Source organism: Abramis brama (genome assembly GCF_963993115.1).
Source record: "Abramis brama genome assembly, chromosome: 3".
In the NCBI taxonomy this organism is placed as follows: domain Eukaryota; kingdom Metazoa; phylum Chordata; class Actinopteri; order Cypriniformes; family Leuciscidae; genus Abramis; species Abramis brama.
In genome coordinates this window covers 20378490-20400015 of record NC_139965.1, presented here as the reverse complement: position 1 = coordinate 20400015, position 21526 = coordinate 20378490, and the positions used below count along the sequence as shown (strand labels likewise).

General features: G+C 39.9%; 1 protein-coding gene across 4 annotated transcripts; it reads right to left on the bottom strand.

Moving 5' to 3' along the window:
- Nucleotides 1-1691: 1691 nt before the first annotated feature.
- On the bottom strand, nucleotides 1692-18672 carry sf1 (splicing factor 1). 4 transcript variants are annotated; one of them, XM_084108188.1, is made up of 13 exons: nucleotides 18522-18657; nucleotides 16293-16741; nucleotides 10332-10452; nucleotides 8452-8527; nucleotides 6344-6496; nucleotides 6175-6264; nucleotides 5907-6090; nucleotides 5658-5773; nucleotides 5445-5552; nucleotides 5128-5311; nucleotides 4423-4636; nucleotides 2767-2931; nucleotides 1692-2685 (listed from the first exon to the last, which is right to left on the bottom strand). In XM_084108188.1, exons 2-13 carry the CDS (start codon nucleotides 16710-16712, stop codon nucleotides 2363-2365), a joined length of 2154 nt encoding a protein of 717 aa, XP_083964314.1. In that variant the 5' UTR covers nucleotides 16713-16741; nucleotides 18522-18657; the 3' UTR covers nucleotides 1692-2362. The 4 variants fall into 4 exon arrangements, with proteins under 4 accessions (XP_083964314.1, XP_083964311.1, XP_083964313.1 ...); XM_084108185.1 differs by lacking the exons at nucleotides 16293-16741; nucleotides 18522-18657 and adding an exon at nucleotides 11247-11640 and having other exon boundaries at nucleotides 1695-2685; nucleotides 10332-10463; XM_084108186.1 differs by lacking the exons at nucleotides 1692-2685; nucleotides 2767-2931; nucleotides 4423-4636; ... (6 more) ...; nucleotides 8452-8527; nucleotides 10332-10452 and adding exons at nucleotides 13432-13619; nucleotides 14193-15065 and having other exon boundaries at nucleotides 16301-16741; nucleotides 18522-18672.
- Nucleotides 18673-21526: the final 2854 nt, after the last annotated feature.

Below are 21526 nucleotides of genomic sequence, written 5' to 3'. Positions count from 1 at the left end.
GGTCTCGTGGACTTGAATTGCGCGTGCTCGCTGAGTCTACGAGTCCGTAGGCCGTCCCATTCAGCATTTTACCGCTCTGAAGTGTGCTCAGCAGCGCCCCCTTTGTACCCTTGAAGCGGTCTTCCGCGAAGCCCGCATAGAAGCAGGCTCCACGCACTTTAACTACCCAGGAATCCTTGCGAAAGGCCAATCAGACAACAGATGGGAGGAGATTTCACTGACGGATAATTGTTGACATGGCTGAGAAGAAAATATTACGGTTTTTATGACCTAAATGTACATTTTACCAGTTGTTACCTACAGTTTATACAAACATTATGGTCATCGACCAGTGGTTGATGTCTCAAACATAATAATAGCGTGTTTAATAATACGATCGTGTTATGATTCATTAAATAAATAGTACCGAATGTCAGGGCTTTCCTGAGTCATATGTAAACATAGTATGAATATTGACACCTGTAAATTGAAAAAATTATGTTTAAATTATGTTTTAAAATTGTAATCTTAGTTCAAATGGAACATTATGTAGCCTATTATTATGTACAACTGTATACATCATTTAAATAAGCATGATATATCTATTGTTTAATGCCCAGGTGATATGCACAATATCAAAATATAGAACTGTAAAATTAGGATGTGTAGTTGACATGCAGATAAGACATCAGAGCGCAAAAATGTGATTTCTCCTGTCCAACAACAACCAGGCCGTTATTTCCGGCGTGCCGATCGAGTCTGTCCCAAAAATACCTCTCAATGCGCCCTCGTGGACTCGCGCCAAGGGCCCTATAGGTCTGCACTACATGACGTCACCAAAGTGCGGACTCTGAGGAAGTCCACAAGTCCGGAGTGTGCCATTTGGGACAGGGCCCATGATTTCCAAGTGGGAGAACTTGCAAAATAGCAGGGTGTTCAAATACTTATTTTCCTCACTGTATATTTACAGGCTGGGCGGGCCATAATAAATTTAGGCAAGGCACGTTTCTTTATATAGCACATACACAATGGTAATTTAAAGTATTTTAAATAAAAAAATATTTTTTTAAAGAATAAAATAATCATAACAGGTTAAGAAAAAGTAAAAAAACAAAACAAAAAAAACAAAGAAGAAAATAGATTAATAGTTCCCAGAAGACAACTGTGAAATACTAATTACAAAATACTGACCACCCTGAGTCACTGAATAATTGGCACACTGCTAACCGAGGTGAAAGGAGGACATGAGAAAAAAAAAGAGAGAAGTTTGAGACTGCATCAGTCTCACATCACTCAAAGTGCTGAAAACCTTAACAAAATTGACATCAGTGTCCATCAGAAACCAAATTATTAGCCAACAATGTCCCCAGGAAAACTTTCTATGAGCCACTGTATGGATTCTGTTACTGTGGCCTCATATTTGCCGTTTCAGCAATAATCCACATTTTCTGACTGCACTTTTATCTCCTTATACCCTGTGCACAGCAAGCGTACCAATTTAAAAGTAAATTTAAGCCAAAACTATTTAAAAGTTGAAGACAAATTACTTTTTTTGTTTTGCATTGAGATTACACACTAACAATAGAACTAATGAAACAGAAATAGACCTTAAACCCACAACTTAATATTTCAAATGTTGAAGAGTATCTTTTGGGAGAAGAGAAATTCAACCACTAAATTCAAGATGATGTGAAAGATTGACACCAACAATTCGACACCATGCCAACTTTTATTTAGTTGAATGCTTCATTACAAAAATATTGAAATACATTTGGTGGAAGGCATTAATGAAAAGTTATTTTAAATAAAAATTTTGGGAGGGGTGGGGTACAAGGTGAGCACAAAAATTAGGCTATACTGACCACCTAATAGAGTAAGCCAATCATCTACAACATCTTGAAGACATAAATGTCTTTTTATACTATGCAGCAACAAATGCACAGTTGGTTAAGAGTGTAAATGGTTGTTTATACACCTGTTGGAATGTTGCTAACTGAATCGCAAGCAGATGTCATTTTTACTTGGAGACGGTTTGAAATGAAACATGAAATAGCAGGCTGGCAGAAACAAAAACAAAAACACACATTCCCTGCACAACATCATTTTGAACAAATATTATCCTAACAGTTCAAATACTATAGTTAAAAATCATTAACAATTGAAGCAAATTTACAAATAAATCACACCGTCTCTCTCACACTCTCTCTAGCTCGATTTTGAAGTTTGAACCGAGACCAATCAATAGAAAAAAAATAAACCTGTAGCAACTAAATCACATCAAGCTGTTAAATGAACAGAACAAGGTATAGTCCTGTGATGTATCTTTGTATATATTTTAGGCATCACTGCATGGTCACAGGGCCACAGAGACTAAATCGAGCCTTTAACTCTGGGGCGGAGGGGGTGGAGGTGCAGGAGGCATCCCGTACGGTGGCATACCGGGAATCCCCATCATGGTCACAAAGTTAGGGTCCATGGGTGGGGGTGGGGGAGGGGGTGCATACATCATGCCTGCTGAGCCAGGTGGAGGGGGTGGAGGCGGCGGGGGGGCACCAGGAGGAAGTGGGGGTTGGACCCCAGGTGGAGGCGGGACCATAGAAGGGGTACCCATGGGTGGAGGGGGCTGAGCGGCTGAGGTGGCAGTCTGCTGAGGCTGTTGCCAGGGTGGCAGGTTTCCTGTGGCAGGAGTGGATGTGGTGGTTGTATCTGGGAAAGCAAAAAAAGTCAATCAGTGACTAAAGGAAAACCTTTAATGATATCAAATGTGTACTACTGTAATACACTTACTCTGTTGCCATGGCAGTGGAGCACTGGTTGCCATGCTGCTGGTGGGTGGTGGGGGAGGGGCCTGCTGTTGCCATGGTGGCAGAGGTCCTGAGGGTGGAGGTGGTGGTTGGTTGTTGGGGGGAGGTGGAGGTGGGGGCATCATACCCATGGGTGGCGGCAATAAACCTGATCATCAGACAAGGGAGGGAATCAATGAGCATTCTGAAACACTAAGTATCCAAGTATGAAAGCAAGCATACTTCAATATCACCAAACACATACGTCAGTTGGGAGTTTTGTGGTAAAATAAGCTTAGATATAAGCAGAAGCATTTGTCCTCTGATAAAGATGGTTATATACTTCCATCTTTCCAGGGAAATGTTTTAAAGGGCACCTATTATGCAAAATTCACTTTTACATGGTGTTTGAACATAAATGTGTGTTGGCAGTGTGTGAGCAAAACCACCCTAGAATGATAAAAATCCACCCAGTGGTTTTTTTACAATCTCAATAAATCATAAGCACTGTCTCAGAATGAGCTGTTCTCAGATTCGGTGCAATGTGACGTAGAATTGCACAGGGCCCTCCCACGACTGTTGATTGACACAGCAGTTTGACCATAGACCCGCCCTGAGTGAGCTGCACACAGAGTCCGCCATTGTTCGACGCTTGAGCAGCTGTAGACAAGAATGTCTCCTAAGCGATTGAGGTGTTTTGTTGTTGGATGTAAGAATGAACATAGCAGTCGTCATTTACTCTCGTTGTTACTCGAGGATGGATCAGTACTGTTTGTGATCCAGCTTACGGTCTCTGGAGCGACAGGACTAATGTTACTGACCACGGCAGAAGTGAGAGCGCGCTCTTTATGACAGCTCATCGAGTTGTTTTACGGATATAAGGTTCACCAGTTTATTTAGCACCCACTGAAAAGGTGTGTGTATATTTGTTTACTGTTAGTTCTAACGAGTGTTTTGTGTATTTCGCTGTGTATATTGTTGATAATGAAAGGGAGGGAGAGAGAGAGAGAGTTTAAGGATAAGACTTTAATGCTCACTTCTTATACTGTGTTTATTCAGCTCTTACTATGATTCTCTGGAGTAAAACTAACGCTCATCTTTTGTGTGATGTACAATAAACTTCACTGAACTCATCAGTATATTTTGGTCATCATTCGGACGGGTTTTGCTACAGCAGGCTTGTATTAGTAGATAAAAGCAGATGACAAATAAGTTATAACCATAATTAAACTAAACTATCCCTGTTCTATCTCTATACAGCATATATTCTCTGGCTCTGTGGGCATTATTGTCCGACTCCGAGTCGAAATGAACACCGCAACTGAGAGTTTCTGTTCTGATATTATCAGATGAGATTGTCCTGGCTCGAGCGTGAGCTCGTGAGGCTCCGCCCCCTGTGACGTGCAGCAGCAGTTAATTTGCATTTAAAGGGCACACATTAAAACAGCGCGTTTTTCTGAGCCCCAAAAAATAACAATTTAAACATGCTGTAAAAAATTATCTGTTGGGTATTTTGAGCTAAAACTTCACATACATTCTCTGGGGACATCAGAGACTTATTTTACATCTTGTGAAAAGAGTCATAATAGGTGCCCTTTAATACACTTCATTAAGCAGGAATTGCATGACTGAAAGTCTAAACATCACAGGCTATACTCACTCATGTGGTGTCCGGGTGGTGCTGGGCCTTGGCCCATTGGGGGAGGGGGCGGCTGCATCCAGGGTGGTGGCATTCCATTGGGGTTTGGTGGCATAGGAGGGACGCCCATGTTTGGCATTGGTGGAGGGAAGTTATGAGGGCCACCAGGACCCTGGTGCATGCTGTGGAAATTCCTGTTATCAGCAGGGCCTGAATTCATCCAAGGAGGACGATTCTGAGAGAGCGAGAGAGAGAGATTATGAAACAAAGTACTTTAACAAAGTAATAGTTGTATTCAGCAAGGATGCATTAAATTGATCAAAAGAAACAGAAGAGACAAAAAAAACTATTTCAAACAAATGCTGTTCTCTTGAATTTAAATTCAAAGAACCCTGAAAAAAAATGTATCACTGTTTTCAACAACTGATTGTTGAGCATTGATATGAAATGTTTCTTGAGCATCAAATCAAGCATATTAGAATGACTTCTGAAGGATCATGCGACAATGAAGACTGGAGTAATGTTGCTGAAAATTCAGTTTCGCCATCACAGGAATAAATTACCTTTTCAAATATATCAAGTAATATTGGATTTTTTTTTTTTTTTTTTTACTGTATTTTTGATCAAATCAATGCAGCCTTGGTGACAATACAAAAAAAAAAACATTAGAACAGTAATGTATATGTAATGCATATCATGAAGAATTGTGGATGTCTTTGGTCTTACTGGTGGTTGTTGGTTGTTGTTGGGTCCTGATGAACGAGGTCCACTAGTGGGAGGATTGTGGCCCCCACCGGAGGAAGGGACTGGAGCCTCTCCTAATTCTGCCATGAGAGACAAGTACTCTTTATCCATACGGGCCTTATCCTGAGCAGACTGGGGTGGTTCGCCTGGCCGGGGAGCAAAGGAACTGCGGGGAAGAGAAATAAAGTTAACCCTAAAGTCTGAACTTTACTTGACATAACCAGAAGGTGCTAAACTTCTTGGCGGGGAATTTTTTAAAATATAATAAATAATTGCTGATCACTGGTGGATGGGCTTACCTGGTAAACTTGCAGTCTGATGAGATGTGACCTGCTCCTCCACACTTTGTACAGACAGTTGTGTTTGTGATGCTGCGAGGCTCTGTGCTCTGCCATGGGCGCAAAATCCTGAAAGAAAAGTAGTACACATTGATGAGTATCAAATGAATCTACAACATTTACTCGCCTGTTGCTCTGAGAAAAGGGTCAATAAATCTGTGAGCAGACTCCCACCTGTTATCATCCTCTCTCAGAGTGCCATTGAGTCGTGCCAGCTCCCTCAGTTGCATCTTTCTTAGATCATTCTGGTCCTCAGGGGTCTCAATGCCCTGCTTGAGGATATTACGGATCTGTAGACAAAAATAAATCACTTAGAAACATGCAATAGAATGAATGTTGAAGCTGATAGCTATGCATTTTCATTAAACTGATTTCTATTGCGTTTTAGAATTCAAGGTGCAAGAACGTCTGAAGACGACTCACCTGCTCTACAGCTTTCTTTACATTCTCCATGGTGTTAGCAGTGACCAGTGCATGAAGAGGTTCATCTTCTCCTGGAAGCATCTGTCCATCCTTACGACCCACCTTCCCTTCCTTCACTGAACCTTTCCCACGAATCATGATTTTAGCACAGCACTCCTTCTCAATGTTCTTCAGAGTGTTTCCACTGGAAAAACAAGCAATAGACCCAGTTAGTTTATGTAGAGACTAATGATTCAACAAACATTGAGTTTAAAATCATGCAACTTACCGTGGCCCAATCAAAAGCCCAACAAAGTTGATCTCTGGATATTCATCCTGAGGAATCATAACCTTATCACTAACCCGAGTAGCTGGTGGTCTGAGTAAGAAGAAAAAACAAGTAAATATCAGACACTGTAGAACCAGAGAGAAAAGAAAATAATTTGTATAAGCCATACTTGTAGTCAGCAGGGGGTTTGAATTCAGGGTTCAGCCCCACCATCTCTGTGATGAGAGAATGTCTCTCTTCCTCCAGTTTCTTACGTGTACGATATTCACGCGTGTTAAGCCTCTTGCCCTCACTGTTGTAGATGGGCTCAGGAGATGGAGACCTGTGAAAAGGAAAGAACAACAGAAAGATGCAGCACAGTCAAAACCATAACACAGTACTTACACCCTCAACAGTTAAACATTCAATGGCTTGCCTACTCTTAACTGACATTGGTTTGACTTGTTCTGTGGTCATTTAAAAAAAAAAAGTGCATGGGATGCCCCGGAGTGCTCACATTCTAATGAGACGAGAGCAAAATAAAAATGGCCACTAGAAAACTTATTGAACCATTTAGAAAAGGGAAAAAACTTCAGATTAAAGAGCTTGAAGCTCAGAAGTAAAAAAAAATTTTTCAAGGGCGACAAAACTTGGAATCAAGGAGCCCACTAAATTTTTGAACATTAATAAAACGTGTCTGTCTCAATATTATTTGGGGGATGAAAAATAGGACAAATATCTGAGACAAATGGGGCAACCAACACACTTGAAGAGCTTCTGTTCTTGAACGCTGATCTAAACCTTCACACGCCCTCAGAGAGCATTCAAACGGTTACCTTCCCCTTGGACGGTGCTGAAAACCTGTTAACCTGCACAATGAGGCTCTGTGCTTGAAAAAAGTTACGAGAGGGGGAATTTGGGTTAGAGAAATAAATTTGGATTAAATATTAACCTTCAACAGCCCTCAAACAAATCAGCCACACAAACGTGACAGGTTCATGATAGGCAACCCGAAGAGGAGAAAAGTGGGGGGAAAAAAGAGGGAAGAATTTTCTGCTGGTTTTCTTTGGGAATGATATCTCCAGCGCTGACAACCTGAAGCACCACCCAGCTTTGTTTTGCGAGCTGGAAGTTGATGAGCGATCGATCCTAAATCCTGGAGTGGATAGACCTTTAAGAAGAACCTTTTTAGAGTTGGCGGTGTAAAAACGTCGGATTAAGATTCTGCCGGAGAACCTAAGGCTGTTCAGAGAGCAAGGGGTGTGGCTACTAAAAAGACACTCTCACGTCAGAAACATGACATTTCCTGCTATGTTGGATGCTTATGAATTCTATGAGTGGCCAAAGTGATCAAAGTGTTAAGGTTATGGTTATTCCAGAAAGAAAAGGTCAGAGGAGTCTCCTCCGAGCGGTCTTCCAGTGCGGAAATCTGGAATACTGTGGAAGTTCCTGGACAAAATGGTGCTAGCCCCATTATGGAAAACCATTATTGACCATCCAATTAATCAACCATTAAGATTTTAAGATTTAAGGACACGGTTGTGTTCATTAACTGCATTTCGGAGGTGAGAAAGATGGGGCATTTAAAATGCAATATAATCGAATGAAAATCAAAATTCCTTTAAATGGCTTAAATAGTGGATTAAACAAACCTACTATCTTAGACTACAGGAACTAGGGCTACACTGGGATAATAAATTCTACACAAGCCTTTAAAATACATACGTTTCACAGAAAATAAACATGCATGCAATAAAAACGAATACTTACAAAAAACAGTTCAGAATAAAATAAGACTTACTTAAGACGATCAAGATTAGCATTGTTTATATGAATGCACATTATGTTTTGGTAAAGTTGGGTGCTATGTATCATCAACAGTTAGTCCTCACGTCATAAGATACAAAGTAACTTCAAATTTCAGAGCTAGTTACCTGGGAACACTATAACTGAATGAAAAAGTCTGATCTTTCTTATGACAATATCCTAACATGATAGCCTTCATTCATTTCTTTGCCTCTGTGTACAGAACAGCTCCAAACATTTCTCTAAAATTCAACTAAGCATTTCAAACACTAGAATGTTTAGGCATGTAACAAAACCAATTTCATTACAATCAAAACATTTTCTAAACTCTTTAACTAGAAGGCAAAGATGTGAGGTCATTTTAGACAAAGGCATTTAGACTTATTTCTTACATACACATTAGTACACTTACGATCTGGCCTCACAATAAAATGGCGCATTAAAAAGGTAAAGAAAATGTTACTGTTGTTGGGTTTAAATCGTTATTCCGACCTGTCCTCAGGGTTAACAGGGATTCCCAGGTCTCCTGTACGCAGTTTACGTGTCAGGTCTTCAATCTGCAGTTGGACTGGAAGAAATCAGGTTAGGAAAGAAAAAAACAAGGATGGAGAGAAATGTGGTTAACAACAAAAAAACCCCACAAAAGCAGAAACAGTACACTGTAAAACTCAATGTGACTACAGTTAAACAAGAAAAAAAAAAAAAAAAAAAAATTACCATGGTAATTGTCAGTTCACTAAGAATCAAGGTCAACTGAAGACATTTGATTCTCCGCAACACATTTTCTGAAATACTGCAACCCCAACAGGAATTTTAGAAAACAACCTTGTTTAAGCTTGAACGTATTCTTATGAGCCCATACAGATTTCCCCAAACATTTAGAAAATCAAATATCAAGGTTTTGCTAAATTAAGATTCAGAAACATGGGGGGGGGGGTTTCAGTAAATAACCATTTCAGAAAAAGGTTAATTGCAACAGGCTTTCGATTTCATGCCACCAACTTTGAGAAGTGAAACTACTAAAATTCACATTTCAACCATACACTTAAAATATTATTGAGAGTTGGGTTTGAAGAAATCAAAAATCATATTGGCTAAGTGGCTTGAGCAACTGCATCCTCAAAAGGATTGAAAAGAAGTTTAGAAAAGAACACCAGTGTAACTTAAAATAAGCATTACTCTAAAGAATAAAAATAAAATAACATACTGGGTGTTAGTGACCCTTAACCAACTTCAATAACATTCAACACTCAGGTTTTTGAGAGGTCATGACAACCACTTACCAACAGTTTCCAACACTAATCAGTTAGGACAACTGAGATTTAATATTTAGAAATGATCAGCCAACCAGATCAGCCTTTAGTTGATGTTTTTTTTTTTTTTTCATGCAAAAGACTAGATTTAACTAGGCCTCAAGCCACGGCAACCAAATCAGCCTGTACAAACCCCAAAACTGACCTGTATCACTCATGGAAGCATTTAATGGGTTTTCACATGCATTTCTCCATGACATGCTAAAGAGAATCAGACCCCACAGGTCACACGTTGAATGGTGCAGGTTGATGGTAGGTAAAGGACATGAGGTGTCAGTTATCAATAGAGGACTAGTTAAGGAGATGTAGGTCACATTATCATTGAAACCACCACTACATCACATGCCATTGCAAAACAAGTGCCTGACAGCAATGAGAAAGCAATTTACTACACACTGCTTTCAGACACAGGGTATGGAGATGACTTTCGCAATTCAGTGTTGGACCTGCATTGCTTTGCAGTCAAATTGGACTTTAAGACATTTTGCATAGTAAACATGAGCAGTGATGGAGTCCTGCAGCTGGAGACAGTTCACAGCAAGCAGCCACATCAGAAAAACACTGTGGGTTCTTGCTAATGGACATCAGATGGTAAGCAAACATTGACAGTGCTACAAATACCTCAGTGCTTCCTAGACAAATAAAACGTCCTCACATTGCACATCGATGGAGTTAGTACATTCTAGTGAACATGGGCAAAGTGCTGAATTTCGATGGATCGACTTCTTTGAGAAGACCAACTCCAATACATATGAGATGTATAGAGACGGCCATTTTGCACTGCGACTTTCAGATCGAGGGTTAGCAAAAAACCAAATGGTTATCCCATTAATAGACATCAATTATGTCAACAAAGAAGTCAGACTAATGAAATTCAGCAATTACATCCTGCATGTGATGTGCAAATTGTGAGGAAATAATAAAACAATTTTTGGGACAAAAAGTGAGTTGTCTAGGTGTAGACAGAATTCCCACCCCAATTCACAAACACAATGTTCTGCAACTTAAACTATTTGACTCAAGACACACATTATAATAACAGTAAATTTAGATGCTCACCTATATAAGCTCGTTCCTGGTCCCGAGTCAGCCCGGGAGGGATCACGGTGGGCATGCCCGGGATGACGGTCTTCTGATCCGGCGTCTCACTGCTCCAACGACTCCTTTTCCTCTGCTTCTTCTGGCAAAAATCTAACAGAGAATGTTACATGGTGTCATTGCAGTCCGTATAAAGCCTACAGTACCATATTTGAGTTGTACATTTCTTAGACCTCTAAATGATCAGATCAAACCATTTCTGCAAAAAACTATTGTACACAATCTCTACTGTATGCCTTCTGCCCTTTGGTTGATCATTCATACTTATAGTAATTCTAAAATGTCAACCATGTGTCTATTTGCTGTGAAATCATGAAAGTTAAGTTAAGTACAAAATGTAATTGTCAGGTTTACATATTATCTTAAGACGTTTTTGAGAGATACATAGTGACAAGTATTTTATGCAGTCTGCTATATTGTTATAAAGAGCTCACTGACTTACATTAAGGAATTAGAATTTCATCATTCTTTTTGGCCATATAAATAATCCATCAATGATCCAAAATGCATATTTTGCTCAGATTGGGCCTCTGAATAAAAGTCTGGTGTATCAAACATAATACAAAACAAGACACGCATGCAAACTTATTTTTTATATTTTGTCTATAGGTTTAATAAACGTATTAATCGGTTAGGCTTTACAGAGTTAAACAACAGTATGAAGATGAACAGGTACAATTGATTTTGCGAACTCACATAAAGTCTATTATATGAACTACACAACAGGTTCATGCACTGCACCGTCTAAAGCTTTTTATTAGACAATTCCATTGACAAAACGAGAAATCAAAGACTAAAGAGCGCAATTAATAAAACCACAACTATGGAAAAGGCCGTTGGTCCTGAAAGTGTCTCAGGCCTGTCCATGCTGTTTACCTGCACTCCCCGCCTGAGCTGGCAGTACTACTCCGACTGGGTTTGAGAGCGCAGAACTCACAGCTCCGGGGAACTGGGGAAAACCTGGGGCTGTTAATTGCGGTTGTTGGAAGTTCTGCAGCGGGAAAGAAACCGCAGGCACGGGCGGTGCCATTAACCCCGCGCCGGGGCCGGACTCAAAGCCTCGCTTAGCGCCGATACTCGGGTGCAGCTTCCCCAGCGGGGTTGCGTTGGCTCCCGTTGCCATTTCTGGGCGTCAGGGGCTTCTCAGTTGTTTAATATCTGCACTCACAAAATAAAAATCTATTTCCCTTCTGGAAAATGTATTTAATACGATCGTATGCCTCCCTAACCTGCAACCACCTTCTGTTACCCGCTGGCTAAGATGGCGTCTGCTGAGAACGACAAAGGAGATTTGACGTCCATTTAGAGCTATCCGATTGGTCACTGATAATGTCAATCTATTTGTCGTTTACAGTCATTGGTTCATTCAGGGTCTGTCGTATTTCCGACGATACATTTTATTGGCCTCTCATTGGTCGATGTGGTGCTCACTCCGCAAGCAGGCCAAACCTCTAGCAAGGTAGGTTGGCTTCAGGACTGGTTATCTTTTTATTTTTACAGTCTGTGCTGGTTATCCATAAGACACATCATTTGGTCAAGTGCTAAAATACTTTCTATAAGCACGCAGTTTAAATAAATGTAATAAATTGTAATGTTTTGATATTAAAATAAATAAATAAACAGTATGTAAATGTGTTCTCTATCTCTCCCTTTCTATTTATGCCTTTATATTACAATATGGAGAATAATAAGAAATCTTTAGAAATTTTTATGCATTTGCACTCATAGACCAACATTGCATAATTGAATTTCCAAGCTAAACAACTGTTTTTATTGAATCATAGCTGGTTGAATAAAACCATATTGAATGTATCATGATCTGAAATCATATTTTAATCACATCAGCACCTACTTTGTAGCCTGTGCATCATAATTGGATTTTCTTGGTGCATTTTACCTTTCTCTTTGTGGTAGCAGCAGATTCTTTAAATAAAAAAGAGCAATGAATAGAGAAATTTAAGTTGAGTTGGTACCCGTCTCCTCAGAAGTCAAAAATGATCTGCAATAGTGTGTGTGGAAAATGTTTCATCATCATAATTATATTTTTTTAAGATTTAACATTATAATAAGTTATCTTTAAAAAGAAGAAATGAGGGTATGTTTATGTAGCATGAGGTCAGGGGTGCTGATAGTGTTGGATCACAGAAAAGGGTCAACAGAAAAGTTAAAAACAAGAACTGTTAAGAAATAAAGGAAAAATAACAAGTGAACCAATGAGAAATAACCTCTTTGTGTCTTGTTTAAATGCAAGTAAGAATATAAATATTGTGCATGAGCTGATAGATTCTCTACTAAGAGTTCTCCTGGCTGTAGAGAATAAACTAAGAGAAAGAAAACTTAATTATGCAAGACTCTTCATTGAGGAAAAAAATTATATTCCGTTTTCCACCACGTGTCAGCAGAGTTGGGGGTAACGTATTACACGTAATGTGAGTTAACTAATCAGATTACCTTTTTTTTTTAGCAACTAGTAAAGTAACACATTACTTTTAAATTTACAACAAAATTTCTGAGTTACTTTTTCAAATAAGGAATGCAAGTTCCAACCACTCCTGTCCCCATGTTAAGAGAAATCACGAGTAAGATGCAGAGGTGTTGTCTGCGCTGTTTATTCATTGAAATTAATAAAAACATTGAAATGCAAATTCAGATTATTACCCAAACTTGCAATAATTAAATGTTAACACAAATATACTTTATTTAAACTCACTATTAACCAATGTATTTGTTGCTGACCTTCTCTGATCCAATTCAACCAAGCAAAAATGACTTTAGATAACCATCAAATTTGTGTTTTGTTTTTTTGTGTGTTAGGTGAAAACACTTTTAGGTAACACAAAGGTAAGGTAACACATTACTTTCCATAAAATGTAACCAGTAAGACAACTGATTACTTTTTTAGGGAGTAACACAATATTGTAACGCGTTACATTTAAAAGTAACTTTCCCCAACATTGCGTGTCAGTGACGACATTGTGTGTCCGGAGCAACTGCAAAATTTGCAAATCCAAGACAACTGCAATGATCTAAACAGAAAAGATAAAAAGATGAGATTTCTTTTGAACTTTTATTAACGAGGAAAAAAATATTTACAGGTATTTGTACTGAGAATCAAATAAAATAAAAACACTGGGCTACATCAAGTTTGTTAAGACAACAAAAGTAGTTTAGTGCCATGAAGTGGGCCATCTGTACTGTCCTTGGATGCATCAAGACTTCTAAAATGATCCATGAGCAACCAAGAAACACCTGCAAAGATAAGAGATTATCATAAAACTGTCAATCATTCAGTTATCAATTCTGCTGACTTCCATGTGCCCATACTGCCAAACCACCAACTTGAATTGTTACAAGACACTTTATAGGTAACATAAAGTAATTAAGTGCTTTAATTTGACAAATCTGACTGAAAATAACAATGCCAATCTTTTGCCTCTTGGTGTCTGTAAACATAATTGACCTGTAACCTAAATCCATGAGGTCTTAATGAGGCTATGTTAAGCAAGACCTTACCAAATCTGAAGATAAATGACACTGATAACAACACTTCAGTGCCACATGAAAGGCACTGAAGTGTCACACATTTTAAGGGCTAGTTCACCCAAAAATGACAATTCTGTCATCATTTAGTCAACCTCATGTCATTCCAAATCAGCACAACTTTTTTTCGTGGATCACAAAAGAAGTTGAGGTAAATGATGACAGAATTTTAAAAAAAAATCTGATGGGGGAGGGGGAGGTAATTCCCTTTAACAGTAATTCTCTAAGTTTCAGTTTGACCAAACTTTGCTCCAACCTTTTGTAATCCTAAAAAGGTCTCACCTGAGTGCGCACAGGTATTAGGCTAGTAAGCATAGCGCGCCCGTTCGGCATATGGATCCCGCGGTATGTCATACGCAGAACTCCTGGGAATCGAAGAGACAGGAGAGAGGCGCGACCGTTCATACGCATACCCCTCTGCCTCAAGGGGAGCTCGCCGGATTGGGCTCCGTTCGCGGACATAATATGAAGAGGTGGGCGCCGGAGGAGGGGGAAGGGGATGGCGCTCATATGGGTCAAGTTTAGAGGAGGACAGGTGCTCTCTCACGATCGCTGAGGAGGACGGGGGAGGAGGGACAGGAGGTGGAACCGCGCGTCTATCTTCGAAATAACTGGCTCCGTACGGACGTGCCCGATACTTCTCGTAGAAGTCCACCACCCCGTACGGATCTCTTTCCTCATAGGGTGCTCGGCGTATCGGGTACACAGGCAACGCACTGCCATAGGCCACGCCACTGCTCCCATACGCAGCCTCACTGCCGTACGCCGGGGCCATGCTATTATCCGCGCCAATGCCGTAGCCCGCTGGCATACCGTAACTCATTGCACTCTCAAAACCCGCACCCCTTCCATACCCAGGGACGCCATACCCTGCTCCCCTGGTGAAGCCATGTGAGGGTGCAAAGCTGCCACCGTAGGCTGGCTCGCCACTGAAGCCGCGATGAAAACCCCGGCCACCACGATCGCCACCCGCACTGAACCTGAGGGGCCCATATCCTTCCGAGCCCGGGCCCTCCCTGTAGGAGCCGTTCTGGTCCATTGGGCATTCTTTGGACCAGTGGCCTTCCTGCCCGCACCGATAACAACCCGTTCTCTCTCCCATTCCCGGCGCGGTACGCAGACGGCTAGTCGAAAGCTTCACGCTCATCAGTTTGCCTTAAGGAAAAGAAAGAATTTGCCATGATATTTCTATTTTTTTAGCATGCACACGGAGCAAACGTTCATAAGGTCAAAGCAGCAATAAATTGAAATTTCACGCTGTTTCAACACTGCTATCGACAAAAACACGGCCAGAATTTTCAAGTGAAAATCGCAACCGTTAGAATTCAATTGTAATTTTAACATGAAACACAGTTCAAAACCCATTCTGCTTCGGTGATCTGCATTTCAGAGCGAAACGCGATAAAAAAAAAAGGGGGTTATGGCCGATAAACAAATGCCAGACTTTTCTTTTTTATCTAAGTCCCACTGAGATCATAAAATCTCTTTTTAGGACTCTCTGGAAGAAGATTTAATTATAAATTACTACTACTTAAATGACTAAAACACTATCAAAACACTACAAATTATTTTTGTTTTGTATTATTTTTGTAATGCACGGGTGCATTTAGAGAACATAACATTATAATGTAAAGTTGCAAAAACGGATAAACAGTTTGAATTAGAAAAATTAAGTCCTCATAATAATGGAGTTCAAAGAGTTATCAATGAAGAAACCAATAGACTTGAATTATTAATTTGGTATTATAAAATAGTGTTTGTGTGTGTGGTCTTAAAGGAGTTTACGGCATATTTCCAAGTTTCAAATATAGGTTGATGTACTTTTCCCCCCCAATTATTTTTTAACTTAGCATTTTCTGCATTTAACTTAAAATATTTGAACAAACACACACAGCTCTGCTATCGTTACGTGTGCACAGCCAATATTCACTCTTAAAGGGAAAGCTCTTTTCAAGAGAAAGTGCTCTCTAAAAAAACAATAACTAATATGGTGCTAATATTTTGTGCATACCTAATTAAAAACAATCAAACAGCATCAACTTTCATTTCATGTTGACTTTAAGTGTGGCTGCTCAGTTTTCGATTACTCATGAAAATTAATGTCTCAATAATGCTCACTTAGAGGAAACACAATTTCCCTTGGTTAAAATAATTTCTATGAGGAATTGATCAACTCAGTGGAAATATTTGGCTGTTGAGACAAAACTTATTTTAAACTAAATGGACATCCTCTAGTGATCTCCAAATAGTAAACTCCAACTAAACAATTCTCCTCTCATCACTTACCAATTTTTCTACTTACCAACCTGTAATGAGGCTCACTTTTGGTACAAACGTGACAAAAATGACTTTTTTTGAGCTAAACTGGGCAAAAGACCATACTGGTTCACCTTGAAAGGCTGTGTTGTCCAAGCCACTGATGGCCTCCATTGCGTCTTCCACTCTCTCCATATGAACAAACGCATAGTCCTTCACTATATCACACTCAACCACAGGTCCATATTCCTCAAACTTGGCCCTGAGTTCTTGGTTGGTGCAGCTACTGCTAATGTTGCCGACATGAAGTTTTGTAGAGGTCTTGGGCTTCCCTTTGCTCATCTCTACGTTCATGGCCAAACCGTTCAGCATGTAATGGTGAAGATTTCGAATGGCTTCATCGGCCTCTGTTTTGTCATCCATGTGCACAAAACCGAAGTTTTTGACAATGTCACACTCAGAGATCTTGCCATACTGAGAGAAGAGGGAGCGGATCTCCTCAGCAGTAGTATTCGGCGAAAGGTTCCCGACGAAGATTTTTACCATTTTAGTAATGTTATGCCAACTTTCAGGCCCTGTTGGGAGAAAAAGAAAATATAAAGTTCAGGTACATGTACTGCATGTCTAAAAAGGCAGGTAAGCTACATATAGTTATGATACCAGAACAAAGGCAGACTTAAATAATAAAATAGGCTATACATATCAATTTCCCCCCTGCTTATATTAAACTAGCCTATAAATCTCATAAATGCATATGATGAAAATTTCTACAATTGTGTAAATAACATCAATGTCCAATTCTTGAACATATCCTTCTTTTGATTAGAAGCTTCTCAATAAACGGCTGAATCGGTTCTGAATCTGAATAACTAAATCAGTCTGAGTCAACAGTTCTCGGGTCAACAATTTAAAAAAAGTTTCATTGAATCGAGGACCGTCTCTTTCGCACATGTCCGATTTGTATTCAAAAGAACTGATGAGTGATCATTTGAAGTGTACAGAGAATTTGAATTATGGAACAAAAAGTGCATGAAACAGATGTTGCGAATCAGTATGTAACAAAATAAGTACTTCTGAATTGACAGTACTGATAAAAGAGTCAGCAAAAAGTACCCGGATGACCTACTATGACTGGCGAGATTCTCAAATGGACACTTTATTATCCCATGAGGCCACGAAAGGATTTGTGAATGGCAGTGAAAGCAATGCAATTGACCCTGGTATGTCACATGCTAATGGTGAATGATACATACTCACAAGTAAGTACTTTTTCAAAATTAGAACAGTAAGTTACAAAAAAAAAAGGATGTCCGAATTCACAATACTCATAAAAGAGTAAAAAAGTACATAGATGAACTACTTCCGACCACGGGAGAGGATTTGTGAATGGCAGTTAAGCAAAGTAACTGTCACAAGTCGGTCACGATAATGACAACATGGTGAATGTAGCAGTGCGTCTGGATTACATTCATACTAGTGGGTGCAAAGTAAGTACTTATTCAAAATGAGGACGCTGCCTATCTCATATTGCTGTGATCTCATGTGAGTGACAGCTTATCCCACCTTTGTGCCAGCACATTATCAGAGGGGAAGTTATTTTGATTAAAAATTACGAGGGGACAATAATAATAATAATAAAATAGTTGTGCATGGATAAATCATTTATAATAAATAATGCAATATATTCTATAAAAAGTATACAAAATTCAATACGTATACAAAACAGAGTTGTTTTTAATAAATAGCGTTTTATTATGGAATCGTGCAAAAACTTTAAAAAGCCATATTAATTAATAGTGTTTCATGTAAATGTGCATTATATAGATTCTTAACTTTATGAGCTGAATCATGGCAATAACACATTAAGTTACAAAAATAATGACTGAAACAAAAATACAAAAAGAAATGTACACTACAAATTGCTTTATTTGATCGTTTTAGATAATTTATTAAGCCACCTGAATGTCAGCGACGAACTGCTCGAAAGAATCGACTCGAGGAAGCGAGGCGGGCTTCCCATCACTAGCAGAGGACAATGGGAAAAAAGCTACACACGATGTGCACTGATTTACGAGTCGCGCGACAACAAACCCTCTACATCTAAAATATGAATACATTGAGACCAGCTTTGTATCAATAACTAAAGAATCCAAAGCATTCATACTGCATATATTATATTAATCAAGTTTACAGTCGATCTAGCCCTGCAACAACTAGCTAACCAGCAATACAGGCAAAAACAGTGTAGTGAACGAATGAAACATCACGAAACATACGAAATGCAAGATAAGAGATTAGCCGTTCAGTCAAGAGAACAAGAGATTTTTGATTAAGCATAATGGATGTTATTCATACCTTTTCACAATTCTTGCAGGAGCCGGTGCGAGATGAAATGGCGTCACTCTTGCGTCGCATAAAGCGAGGCTAGCTGGAGAATAGAATTGCATGGTGGTACTGGTATACACGCTGCCCATCCCCTTTCATTCCTTCATACTAGTGAATGCCTGCTGTAATAGCTTGCAACTAGAGCTTTCAATCATTTTAAAGCAGCATGTGGCCACATAGGTAGTGCAATTTGTGTTACATAATAAAGCAGCCCAGTACCAATAACGACACGTCAATTTTAGTCATATGTTAAATATATTTTAGTATGAAAGACAGACAGTTATTTTGTCACCAAAATATTGGTTTATTACAAAAGATAATTCATAAAACACACTCCTGACTTCTGTAGGAAATATACAAACTACAGAAAATTAAATTTATAAACATCTTCACAGAGCTTCCCAAGGCACCCATAAAGAAGAAACGCCAGTAAACGCCAGCAGTCTCAGAAGGTGAATAAAGCCCTGAGTGAGAGTTGGTAAGCACATCTAATGCAAATTTCCAATTCACTCTCATGTAGAGTCCACCTTTCCATCTAGGTGCATCTTCTTACAATCTAAAGATCTCCTCTCATAAACAGTCATTTGTGTGTACAGAACAGAACACGGTTTGCATCCCTCTGCAAGCTGCCCAACTACTTGGGTTGTATATTAAATCAGATCTCTTTTTTTTTAAAGACTAACACATCAAACAGGGGAGTATACAATCAAAACAAGTTCAGTAAAATCATTTCTCCAAGATCACAAAAACTCAACAGACATTGGCAGGAGTAACAAGTTGTCTGTCCTGTTGAACATAGGCCTACCCATTTGATACAACACAATTCAACAAGCAAGATGTAAAACTCAACTCTGAACAATCACCTGAAGCAAATAAGAATAAAAAGAAAAGTGGAATGTTGAATTTTAGAGTTTATTTTCCCATAAAGCTTTTTGCAGCTGCAGGATTAATTACAAATTGCCACCCCCCCCAAAAAAACCACAATGATGGGATTATCGCCAAGAAGAAACATAACCAGATTGTCCTCACAAAACTTAAATCAAAGAAGTTAGAATTTAGTGGCAAGCCAAAAGTCTTGGAGCATAAAAAAAAAGTTAAATAATAGTGGATCACAACTTGACTTGGGGGGGAAAAAAAGTAAAATTCTTCAAAATCTCACAAAGTGTGTTTAATTGCAATTAATAGCAGAGTTAAAAAAAAATATATATACTGACATGAAACCGCCCACTTTACCTCTGGATACAAGTGAAAAGCAAAGCAAAAACCCAAAAAATCACAACTACTAATTTTTGCAATCATACGCCAAAGTCTCCATTAGAAAGGGGAAATTAAACAGCAGTTTACATATTATGGGTAAAACATTGTGCAGAGCTAATTAGCATTGTGATCAATGTGTCTATCCAATCCTGCATGTTTGAAATCCAACGGAGCGTCTGATCGAGGCAAAGTCATAATGGTGGAGGGGAACTCTCGTCACTTGACAAAACCTAAAAAACAGGAACAAATGTTCTGTGAGATGAAACATTTGACAGGCATTATTTTCTGACTGTACTTTTTAACCCGAGTAAAGCGGCTTCGCTTACTACTGTACTCGAAACGGCTTACGCTTAGAACAGATCACGCTGACATCTCATCTGAGTCAAAGTTAACGACCGCATTCGCTCACCTTAGCATGTGTGTGGCTTAGTATGCGTATCGAACCCGCTCGGTGTAGTTCTCCCTGGCCCGCGGCACGGCGTAAGTCGATGAGCTCCTTGAGACCGGGGAAAGTCGCGAGCGCTCGTACGAGTAGCCTTCCGAACCGGCGCCCACACGTCTGATTGGGCTCCGGTCCCGCGAGAAGTACGCTGATGCTGTGGGAGGCGGAGGCGCCAGAGGGCGCCTCTCATAGGGATCGAGGCTGGGAGGAGCCAACCGCATCCTTGAGAGAGAGGAAGAAGAGGGAGGGGGAGGAGGAGGGGGAATAGAGAGAGGCCTATCCTCGAAGAAGCTAGAGCCAGCCGGACGAGCCCGATACTTCTCGTAATAGTCAATGCTTCCGTAGCGTTCTCGCTCATATGTGGACGACCTCTCCGGATAGGTGCTCGGTGGCCTGCTGGGGTACCGCTCTCGAGCATCCGCGCCGTACTCGCCGTAGCTGGGACGCCGGCTCATGGGTGGGGGAGGGGGAAGTGGCCCTGCCGGGTAACCTCTACTAGGAAGACCACCAGGGCCACCCATGCCGTAACTCGGGCCGCCCCTTGGGGGGCCTCTACCGCCGGGGAATCCCCCCATGCTTCCGCCATAGCTACCGTTCTGGCCACGTCTGCAATCTTTGGACCAGTGGCCCTGTTCTCCGCAGACGTAACAGCCAGTTTGGTCTCCCATGCCGGGCGCTGTACGGAGACGACTCGTGGACAGTTGTACTTTGATCAGCTTGCCTTGTGGAAGGAAGAGAACACACGCAAGACAATGTGAAACTTTCTTCCGCTCACGTAAACCGTCATTTTAAAAGAGAATTATTGCATCACGACAGCCAGAGCACTTACATCACTTAAAGGGTTAGTTCACCCAAAAATGAAAATTGTCATCGTCATTTCAAAACCCATAAGACTTTTATTTTCGAAGATATGTTTAAAACCTAAGAGATTTCTGTTCTTCAACTGAAAGTCCATTTACTATATTTTATGTGCTCTATGTATTGTGTGTTGATCGTTGTTTACGTGAATAAAAGCTAAATTAAATCTATCTGTATTTATAAACACACTGGTTTGTAGTGCAAATTTCACCTTTTACTGCACTTTGTTATTCTAGTTATTTACATATATAGCAGCTAATGAATCTGAAGTCTCACACATTCCCAGAAAATGGTTTACTTAAGTGTTGCAAAATAAGGTGGATAATTATTCAGGACAGTTTTGGTTACATGGATTTTAAATGGAGATAGAAATCTCTCAGGTTTTATTAAGAATATTTTCATTTGTGTTTCAAAAGTG